Source organism: Henckelia pumila, chromosome 3 (genome assembly GCF_033568475.1).
Source record: "Henckelia pumila isolate YLH828 chromosome 3, ASM3356847v2, whole genome shotgun sequence".
NCBI lineage: Eukaryota > Viridiplantae > Streptophyta > Magnoliopsida > Lamiales > Gesneriaceae > Henckelia > Henckelia pumila.
Genome location: NC_133122.1, coordinates 59,236,501 through 59,248,250, shown reverse-complemented (window position 1 = coordinate 59,248,250; position 11,750 = coordinate 59,236,501). Strand labels below are relative to the sequence as shown.

The 11,750-nt window shown below is 33.5% G+C and overlaps 2 protein-coding genes across 2 annotated transcripts; both read left to right on the top strand.

Annotated features, from left to right (window-relative positions):
* The first annotated feature begins 2,783 nt into the window (after positions 1-2,783).
* On the top strand, positions 2,784-5,321 carry LOC140890494 (auxin-binding protein T85). The gene is made up of 5 exons (XM_073298336.1): positions 2,784-2,920; positions 3,069-3,175; positions 3,418-3,621; positions 4,420-4,487; positions 5,020-5,321. The coding sequence occupies exons 1-5, from the start codon at positions 2,842-2,844 to the stop codon at positions 5,126-5,128; spliced, it is 567 nt and encodes a 188-aa protein (XP_073154437.1). The 5' UTR covers positions 2,784-2,841; the 3' UTR covers positions 5,129-5,321.
* A 3,581-nt stretch (positions 5,322-8,902) lies between these two features.
* On the top strand, positions 8,903-10,683 carry LOC140891289 (uncharacterized). Its single transcript, XM_073299712.1, has one exon. The coding sequence runs from the start codon at positions 8,973-8,975 to the stop codon at positions 10,335-10,337; it is 1,365 nt and encodes a 454-aa protein (XP_073155813.1). The 5' UTR covers positions 8,903-8,972; the 3' UTR covers positions 10,338-10,683.
* The last annotated feature ends 1,067 nt before the right edge of the window (positions 10,684-11,750 follow it).

Genomic DNA, 11,750 nt, shown 5'->3' with positions numbered 1-11,750 from the left:
AAAGCAGAGCCCGTTTGAAAACAAAAGTTATTGGCTTAAAAAAACACTTAAATAAGTTCAGTTTTTTAAATTGCTTTTATTAAAAAAAAACAAAAGTGGTTTTAGTGTTTGGATAAATATTAAAAAAGTTCTTTTTTAATTAAAAACATAAGCAGAAGCCAAAAAGCCAAAATTTCTGGCTTTTAAAAAAGCACTTATTTGGGCTTAAATAAGTATTTTTTTAAAAACGTATATTGTAACCAAATACGTAACTTTTTAAGAAAAAATATTTTTTTAAAAAAATAAGTGTTTTTTTATGAAATGTCTACTGTTACCAAACGGGCTCTAAATAAGTGACATTTAAAAGCTTATTTATAGTTTCAAATGTTTTTTTAAAAAAACTCAACTTAAAAAAAGTGTTTTCAATTTATTTATCAAAATAAAAAATTATTACAGTTTTTACTTTTAAAAATATTTTTAAAAATCAACTTAAAAAAATATTTTTTTAAGTAAAATTACTTATGTATCCAAACTAACGATAAATCTCGACCCCTTGAGTTTGCTTTTAAAAAATATATATTATAGTGTCACTGTTTTATAATATTTAAATAAAAAGCAAACCATATTGATTAAAAGTTAATAATCTATCGGTATAAATGAATTACTAACATTTTGAAATTTTTTTAATTAACAACAACAATAAATAATATAAGTGTGACATCTCAGATTCGAAGTCTGTCCTCACTGATGCATCTTCTTGATATGAGTAGTACAATCAAATCTGTTGTACCTCTCATTCCGGTGTGGAATCGGTTCATTCATGACACTTGTTGTCGCCCATTTATTGGTGAATTTTTCATCTTTCAGGTATTAACCACATATATTGGGATCATGTACCGTCCTATGACATTTGGCTTCGGGTGTTTCATCTTTCAGGTATTAACCACACATATTGCGGATTATGTACCGCCCTAAGACATTTGGCTTCGAGTGTCACATGTCCATTAGCTTTCGTTTGGTTCGTCCCCAAACCACAATGTACTATGAGAGTCCAAGCTTTGATACTAACTGTGATGCCTCATATTCGACGTATGTTCTCACTGTATCAAGACGAGTCTTTTCAGCGTGCTTAAGTCAAACATCTTTTTGATATGAGTAATACAATCAAATCTTTTGTATCTCTCATTCCGATGAGGGATTGATTCATTCATGTCACCCGTCGTCCATTTATTGATGAGTTTTTCATCTTTCAGATATTAACCACTTATATTGCAGATCATGTACCACCTTAGAACAGTTGACTTCGAGTGTCACAATAAGTGCTATCAAAATTAAGGAGGAACAAGATTTCAATTTAAGCTGAAATGATCGACACAATCACGCGAGTGCTTGTCATTTATGGAGACCTTTGATATGTTTCAATTTTGGTCGAGAATTATGGAATCTCCGAATGTTGATATTATGTTTATATTTTTGGGTTAATAATTTATCTTTTAAACCACAGAGTATTATTTATAGATCTCGAAAGTTAGCATTACATGTATTAATAGATATGTTTTATCCAGAATTTAGTGCATATCAAACGTCTATTGTGTTTTTTTTTCTCGAAGTTTGTCTTGTAATCTACACGTCTATTGCTTTAAATATCGTAGAATATCAACAAACAAGACGACTCATTTTTTTATTACAAGAAAAAAAGAAGAATTACAAAGAATTTCGTCCTAAAATCCTATGTGACATGGTTGATCAACAATAATGCTGACGCCTTTTTTTTATTTTTATTATAGTAATGACAATACTCCACATTTGAAATATGATTGTATTTCTAAACAAGTTTTAATTTTATGTAATTAAATTTTTAAATAAGCATCATCACTCTGCTTTATTCCCAAATTAATTTTTTTACCATAACAAAATCTGTTCCTTGACTCCGGTTATTCATTATTTATTATTTATATACTTATATTTGTCATTTATTTGAATCTTCATATATTCAATTGTTTTATACCCATATATTACCGATTTTATGGACACTTAATAATAATAATAAATAATAAATTGAAAGAAATCAATAATATAATTAATTTTTAACTCTATAATAATCGATTTTTAGAAACGTGTGGAAATAATCATAAATTGAGTTGAAGATATACGTATTTATCGAGGTATTCTACGAATTTATCAACTAATTTATATTTATCAATAACGTGAAGTGTTTACTTCTATTATTAAATACTAGAATACATCCGTTGTGTGTGACGAAAAAGTTGATTTTTATTTTTATTAAAAATTTAGTTTCGAAAAAAATCAAATAAATTTATGAAAACAAAAAATGAATGTTTATTGGGTTAAAATATTAACCATAAGGAGTAGTTAAAAGATAATGGATTATATTAGTTATTTTTCACTATTTTTTTCAAATAATTTGAAATTTCAAAATTAAATTGTCATACTAAGAGACCGTGTTAGTTTTTCTAAGATCTTCTTACTTAATAAATATTGTATAAAAATATATATATAGAATTTTTCAGCTGTCCAACAATTCATCTCTACTTCATGTCGGACATGGGTTTTAGTTGTTTTTGTTTTTGATTTTTTTTATCACTAAAACCCACTTCATGCCGGACATGGGTTTTAGTTGTTTTTGTTTTTGATTTTTTTTTATCACTAAAATCCACTATCGAATTTTAGTGATTGAGACGAAGTGGAAAGAAATTTATTGGACAGCTAGTGTGTTTGAAATTTCCCCGTAAATGGAATGGCCAATAAATAATAATAGCATGAGTTAGTTGGTAAACAGTTAATTAAATCTAAAGGAGCATATAATATTCTGCAGAAAACACGCAAGAATTATTGAAAATCATGGTTCGTTACTTGCTTGCTTTCTCGATTTTTCTATCATTGTATGCTGCCGCCGAAGCTTCCCACTGTGCAACCAATGGCAAGTTTTTTTTGTTTTTTTTTTTTGGCATTACTACTGCAATACATTCGATCTATCTGTCAGCTGCTTTAACAAACAGTTCCTGTGCACGCGGTAATTTAGTGAATTAGCTCATTTTCTGGACTTAACAGATCACGAATTTGTGCAGGAGTACCGATTCTGAGGAATATTGGTGAGATTGGTCAGGATGATTATGGAAGACCCGGTTTATCTCACACTACCATAGCTGGTGCTGTCATGCACGGTTTTAAGGAGGTAATGATAATCAATTTTTTCTCCCTCTGTTTCATCAAGGTTTTCTTCATTCAGCAGCATCAGTGATGGATTGGGGAGTTGGTAAAGGTGCGGTGTGTGTGTGTTTTTTTTGGCGAGGAAGCGACCATGCTAGCTCAGCCCCGGTTTACCGGGTTTCTTATTTGCATTTTTATGTAGTGGATTGCCTTATATTTGATTATCTTTTGTCAATGATCAGTTTTGTATGACGATTTTCATGATAGGTTGAGGTGTGGCTCCAAACATTTGCTCCGGGAACCAAAACTCCAATTCATAGGCATTCGTGTGAGGAAATATTCGTAGTTCTAAAAGGGAGTGGTACTCTTTATATTGCCTCGCATTCACATACAAAATATCCCGGGAAACCACAGGAGTTCCATATTTTCCCAAACAGCACATTCCATATACCTGTCAATGATGCTCATCAGGTTCAATTGACTCTCTTCTTCCTGTTGATGTAGAAGAAATCTGTTTATGGATTACCTTCTGGCATCTCTTCGTCCTGTTGATGTAGAAGAAATCTGTTTATGGATTACCTTCTGGAAACAAAAAATGTTTTTGTGTGATATTAAGGGCTAGCACTCTTAGGTCAAACAAAGCTAACCTGATCAGAAGAAAACACTGCTTAGTGAATGATGATAATGACTTCCCACTGAAATTCTAGAATAAGTAGAAATACTGAGCATTTCGTAATCTATTAAGAGTTATTCAAATTAAATTTGAAATGATTTCGTTCAAGCCTTTCAATTTTCTGCATTGCTAACCATTTACCCTATATTGATATGTGCTTTATTTTTCCTTCGTGTCTGTATCGATTTTTTCATTTTTTCGGGTCCTGATTTTCTTTCTGGTTGGCAATCACGCCCCAAGAAAGTGATAAAATGTCATCTTCGAGAACTTTGCAATAGTGAGAAGGGTAAAAGATTGATAATAATGAGAAGAATTTATTTCCCCATTCCACTCCGGCCACCAAAACACGGTAAAAAATTGATAATAATGAGAGGAATTTTTTTTTTTTTGCTCTTACTCTGGACATTGGACATGGCTGTTTTAGTAGATCTATTCAACCCAAAGGTAAAGATCTTTTTAGTTTTTACTTGATCTCTCAGCAAAACTGAAGACTTTCTGTTTGTCGGAGTATCCCAAGTTTCCTCCCTCTTCTAGAGCAATTAGAAATTTTGATTGCATTTGGTTTCTACTCATTGTACTTGTCTGCTTTATTATAGGTCTCCAACACAGATGAACTGGAGGATCTGCAATTTCTAGTCATCATATCTCGACCGCCAATGAAAGTGTGAGTCATTTATCTTTCTACTTTAAACTGCAGTTCATTGGTGTAGCTTGTGACGTGTGAAGATATGAATTTTCCTTCAGTATTTTTTTTAACCATTTTTTTTTGTATACATATTGTCACCATAGAAAAAAATGTCATAACTAACAGATTCCGAGTTCTGTTTCCTCCTAAGATAGCCCTTCTGAAACACATCATCAAACGCCTGGAGGGCTTTTTTATTTTTACTTTTAGTACATTGTAGTTCCGAAATGGCTATCAAAATATTGGACCGTACAAATAGAGAAATTTCACTGATGGGAGAACCTAATATCTGAAACCGTGGACATAGTATAAAACAAACCATGGACATAGTATAAAACTCAGAGATTTAGTCAGCCATCCATCTTTTGTAAACTTTCTTTTCCACCTAGCGGCTGTTGACAACCAAATTTAGTTAAAGAAAATATAAATGAAATGAGAATAGCATATTGTAGTGAGCAAAATCTCTTCATTAGGTTCAAGTTTTTCGACAGTTTCTGAAATTTGATTACAGGTTCATATATGATGATTGGTTGATGCCGCATACAGCTGCCAAATTGCAATTCCCTTATTACTGGGATGAAAAGTGTTATCAAACACCTTCAAACAAAGATGAGCTTTGAACTTGTCGGTGGAAGTTTTAAGTCTACTATCTGAAAGAACTTTGGTTGCAAGTCCAACAACAATAACTATTGATATCTTTGGAACTTGTTTTTCAGCAATGAACTATAGATGTCTTTGGCTTGCTGTAAAGAACGACACTTACACGGATTTAGAAACATATAAAGAATGCACTGCAGTATTGACATTCATACAGCATATAGAGTTAACCACATGTTCACACTTAACCTCGATACGTGAAAGAAGTTGTGATGATAAAATAAAAATTATGTCCTTGACGAAGGATCGTAGGTATGAAATTCAACAAAATGACACAGATATGTATAGTGTCATATACCAACATCTTCAAATACAGAGGCCCTAATGGTTTTTACCTAATACGATGTGGAAATCATTAGTACTCAGACTTTTCATGCCACGATAGGAACTCAAGGTTTTTCAGTATCAAGGCTGTAATTTCTATGCATGTCTTTCTTCCTGCTACTAATATATGCTTCAGACTTCTCATTTATATTGGAGGCAACACTGAAAAATGGCCCAAAGCGCCTTTGCGGCCTTGGCTCGTCATGCTGATTATGTGATTTTGTCGCTTCATCAGCTGAAGTATTAGCCTCTTTGTTTTTATTTCTGTCATCCTCTCCAATAATTTCTTCAATAACAATTTCAGTTTTTGACGGATCATTGCTTCCATCATCCATAATAAGAGGCTCCAATTCTGGGAGCCCTTTTCCTCGTGTTTTTTCCACATTTCTCTTGTAAGGGGAATGATCAATATCCGCAAACAAATGGTTAATTGTCGTTCCTTTTTTCTCAAAACCCCTGTGCGTTACAGCTTGGTCATGATTCAAAATTAAGCCATCTTTCTCTGGAGAATGGATCAATTCCCCAAGTTCATCAATCTGTTTCCATCTTTTTGAGCTCGTTGTATGTCTGAACTCGACCTCAATCTCAGAATCCGAGTAACCATTAGGCTTGTTTGGTGACATATCAGAACTTTTCCCATTCTTTGGTGATGGTAACTCTTCAGGAACTTCCTCTGAAGCCGGAGTCATGGAACGACTCAGCAAACTGATGACAAAATTGATTAGTCTTCGACCGATGCCAAGAGGCTTTGTATCACTGCCTATTTTCTCCATATTTTGTGTGTCAAAGAATATAGTGTTTTCTATATGCATCTCATCCATTATAAAGCCCTCGATCTGTTTATCGATGAGCTGTGTTTGTCCAAAATGATTCCATTCTTTGATTTGGGGCTAACAAAAAGCAGAATCTGATGGAATAATGGGGTTCTGGTATTTACTTGGTGAGTGTTCTCCACATAATTTGTTGGTTCCCACTTTCCTGTTAGTCAAAAAAAGCTAAAGAGGACAAATTCTACACACCTCACATGGTATACAGTTTGAAAGAGGAATTTATATCGACTTTGCTTGAAGCATGTTTCATTCCCTCATTAGCCCATAGGAGCAACACTAGACTACCATTTTTAACTAATTACCGAGGCACACACGGTATGTGCGATTATCTTGATATATTCATGTATAAGTAAAGATAACAATACATGTCAAAACTAGATAGATTTCTTTAGGTTCTGATTGGATCTGGATGTGTGAGGGAGCTTCAAATCAAATGATCTGAAATACATGAATTTCAGTAACCATAAAATGATGAAATATTGCAAAAACACAAAATAAGAATCAATAATATTTTACTCATACTTCCAGTTGCTGCTATTATTTCTTTTTTTTTTAAAAAAAAAAATTCAAGTAATGTTTCGTTTTTATTTAACATCTCTAGTTGATTTAATTTCAGAAAATATTTATCTTCATCACAATAGAATTTATGCAATTAGTGTGATTGTGGAAATATTTTATTTTAAGAGTGGAATGGAGGATTTGACTAGCGTCCTTAAAGTTCATTCAACATTGAACTTGGCTACCTTTCACAAATATATGTGTACAACTTTAGTATATGGCAAGTGTCGAATGAAAGCAAAGAACATAAGCATAGAAGAATTGTATCTACCTCGGAAAGGAATTGATTTTTTTTTATAAAAAAAATAAAGTAGCCCAAGCCAACGTAACGCGCCATCTTTGGACTCGGTCGTTTTTTTAATTAAATTAAATTAAATAATACAAAGTACAAATATTAAAAAAAATAGCAAAATGAGCTCCAAGAAAGGCCCGGCCGAGTGTAGCTAATCGAGTCAGTTCGCGAGTTTTTCGAACCGACTCGATAAATGTTTGATTCGTATTCGAACTTATCGAATCTCGAGCCGAATCCGAACATGTTCGAACGTTTTTTCGAGATAAGTTAGAGTCAAAATTATTTTGTTCGATTCGCGAACCTTAATATTTTATTAATATAATATAATTATATAATAAATATATATATTTTAAACTTTTTAGAACATTTCGAGTTTTTCGAACCATAATATACGAGTAATAGTTTGAATAGTTTACGAATAGGTTTAAATATTTCGAGCTGAACTCAAACTTCATTTCGAGCCGAGTTCAAGCCAAAATATTTGAAAATTTCGAACTTCGAATCGAGCTCGAACTCGAATATACTTAATTCGAGCCGAATTCGAGCCTTAAATTTTTAACATTATTTGGCTCGATTCAGTTCATTTGCACTCCTAGGCCCGGGGTCTCAAAAGTCAAAACTCCGCCGCTAATAATCTATTCTATTATATAAAAGATGAGCATATTATACTAACTACTTTTGAGGACATCAAAATACATTATTCTATAATTACCCCTTATCCACTATCCTACTAAACCTCCCATCCATTCCATGTTTTGTTTTTAAAAAAACTTATATTTTACACACGCGAGACGTGTGTATTTTTTCATTAGTAATAATAATAAATATAGTTATAACAACAGATAATCAAATATAAATACTAATATCCTTCTATGTAATTTAAACTTTACTCATCTACTAACTAATTTACGATGAATTTGGTAAAATTTTAATTACTTAATTTTACAAAAATGTATTCAAATCATCATTTTCTTTAAACATAAATCAAATTTATCTCCAACAATTTATCGCCATTATTTAGTATTATTCATCACATTTTATCTATAATTTTAAATTTACTAAATATTTTTTATCCTAATTTGAATTTTTAAATATTTAATTTGTATTCATCTTGAAAACAACATGAAAATTAATCAACATAAAAAATTTTAATTGGTATTCGATTTTTTTATTTTTTTTACATATATACACATATTGTATGCAAAAAATTCGTTAGTTAGCAACAATAAAAAAAACTTGATTAATACAAGAAAAAACAATAAAAAAAATCATAAGAATGTAATAATAACTAACACTTGATTCGGTCGAAATAATTGTTTTGCTAGGAACCATTTTAAATCATAAGTTTTATTGAAAAAAATATAATAAAATACATAAGAATTTAATACAATTGAGTAAATTTTACTCGATTTAATTGAAATTGTACTCAACCTTAATTTTATTAATTAATATTATTTTATTATTGTTGTTAATTTTGTTGATATTGTTATTTTCGAACTAAATAAATTCATATAAAAAATTATTATTCTTATCTTATTCTTAAATTATTTATTTTCTATATGTATAAAAAGTAGGTATAGTATTTTTTTTAAAAATTAAAGTTTCATATATTTTTTATTATTAATATAATAATAATAATAATTTATAATGATTTCAAATCTTTAAAAGATATAATCCTTTTTTTTTTGAAATAAATAAATATAAATAAATAAATAAAACCCCATATTGTTTCCAATCAATGCACCGACTGTGAGCAAATCACGAAACCTGAAGGCTGAATTCTTGGATGAAGTGATTATCGCAATGAATTTCTTCAAATCCATCTTATCTGACGATCCGGACTCTCCCAAATCCGATGCAACGGACCCGGATCCTGCCGTCAAACCACCGCATGACGACCGCCAACAGAGCGGCGTCACGCAGGATCATTCTGCCGGTGGATGGACCTTCGGTGGTTTGATCAAGACAATATCAACCCAATCTGAATCGGTGATGGAAACATACCGTAGAGATCTTATGGAATTTGGTTTGGGTCTGAAGAAGGAGACTGAGATCATCCGAGACGTTGCCAACAGGGCGGTGAAGGATCTCCCGGCTTCTTTGGAAGCTGGCGCTTCAGCCGCACAAGTCGCGCTGGATGGGGTGATGAAATCCACGGCCGACATTATTTCTAAGGAAACGAAGAATTTAATGTCGGATGGGGAATCGGAGACGCCTGAAACTAATAGGAGCTTGAGCACGGGTAGGTATAGTCGGTTCGAGGCACAGCTGAGTGCGATTCAGAGTGATTTGAGCACTTTCTGTGAGGAGCCGGAGGATGTGGAGGAGTATAAGAAGTGGAAGTCGGAATTTCAGTTGAATGAGAGGACGGATGAAATTGAGGGTTTGATTGGGGATGATGGAATCTTGGAGAGTGTTTTTAGAAAGATTGTGCCAAGGGAAGTTGATCAAGAGACCTTTTGGTGTCGATACTTCTATAGAGTTGATAAGCTCAAGCAGCAGGAGAGGATGAGAGCTAATCTTGTGAAAAGGGCTATTGCAGTTGATGACGATGATGATGAGGAATTGTCCTGGGACGTAGACGATGATGAAGATGGTGTGAATGGAAGTGAGAGCCTTGTGAAGGCGGAAGGTGGAGATGATAAGGGAACCGGTAGTGGAAGTTTGAAGCCTTTGGAAAAGCTCGAGGTTTCAAATGGCAGTTTGCGAGATGATAAGGAAATGAATGATTTCGACGGAGGCGATAGCAAGGAGGATGTGGTGGAGCCAAGTGAGAAAAGTGTGAAAGATCAGTCTTTGAGTGAAAAAGAACTGAAGTCTGATGAAGTTGTTGAAGTGAAGAGAAATGGAGATGTGAAAAGTGAACCAATTGTTGAAAAAAATAACAACGAGAAAGTGGGTGCTGAAGAGAAGGGCGAAACAGGTGAATGCGATAAAGGAAATGATGCTTCTTTGGTGTTGAGTCATAAATCGAAGTTGGATGAGGAGGAAGATCTGGGGTGGGATGAGATCGAGGACGTAGGAAGTGGTGATGAGAAGAAAACTTTGGCTACTAGTCACGGGGAGAGGCCAAAAACCGAGGATATGAGGAAGAAGTTGAGTGCTACAGAAGATGATGAGGATTTGAATTGGGACATTGAAGATGATGATGAGCCAGCAAAAGCTTGATGGCATGTGAATGACACGAAGTGCCAATGTTTCGATTATATTATGTGTATGAGCTTTGTAGGAGCTTGATGCCTCGTAAATATCGTGAATACATTGATTGGATGTGGATTTGAAGGGGTTAATGATGCGTCAAAGCCTACCTTACCTGGTAAACGTCAACAAACACACAAATGCACTGAAAGTTGAATTTGAGTGAACAGTTCAACTTCATTAATTGTTCATTTGGTACCATTTCTGTCCATTTGTAATAAAGTTGCACTTTTTATGTGTATTGGTGTTTCTGTTGGATGAATTAGAGCCTATGTCCTCGTGATTCAATTTGTTGAGGTGGTATATTTCGAAGGTGCGACCATGCAGTACAAACATCACAGTGTTTTTTATTACACATTTTACATTAAACAGGCATATTTGATCACAACCCAGTAACAGAACATCAGAAATACTCTAAACATGATAAGCATATTGCATTATTGCTAGTATCAATCATTCCTCAAAGGCTGAAAACTTATTCAAGCATCAGTATGAAATTCACAACATATATCAATCCCATTGTTCCAAATAATTTTGGATAATCCTCTGCCTTGTCCATATCATGCATTGTTCATTAAAACGACAGGCTTCCTGTTGCCTGTGTATGATTTAGTTCTGAACTTATCTTTTGTATATTACCGTATTGAGAGTTATTTTACTGTACATAAGTAAATGCTATGCTGTACCTGGAGTTTACTCCAGGTGCACCATAGTTCTTTGCCTTCTTGGATAATGCTCCAGCTACAACTCAGCTCTTGGATCACCTGCATCATAATCCTTGGAATTCATGTGCTAGGTGCGGTATAGTTTGCACCGTTCTTTCATACTCCAGGTGCGTGATAGTTCTTTGCCTTCTTGGATACTCCAGCTTCAACACACAGCGTGGATCACCTGCATCATAATCCTTGGAATTCATGTGCTAGGTGCGGTATAGTTTGCACTGTTCTTTCACCACCGAAATTAGAAACCGTCCTCATCTTCTTGTTATTCGCCTTCGATAATATTGTCAGAAAACTTACTGTCCTCATTAACCTTCTCTATTTTAACATGATCGAGTGATTGAGCTGTTCTTAAGGCGAATTTTTTGATTGCCCCTGAGCTGAGACAGAAAGTTCTTTTTTTTTTTGGTCCCATGTGTTTATAAACCTAAGATGTGTACCATCTGAAAAGACTTGTCTATTGCTGGTACAAGCTTCTTGGATTTATATAGAAATTCAAGATATACACAAATGTCTACGGATTTTCTCTCATTTCTCTCATTTATACTCTCTCAACCATAACATGTGTTGTCCCACCGTTGACAACAACAATCTCTCTTTTAACAAAATAAGGGCGGATGAAATCATGATTAGTGGTTCCTTTAACGCAAGGAATCAGATTCTA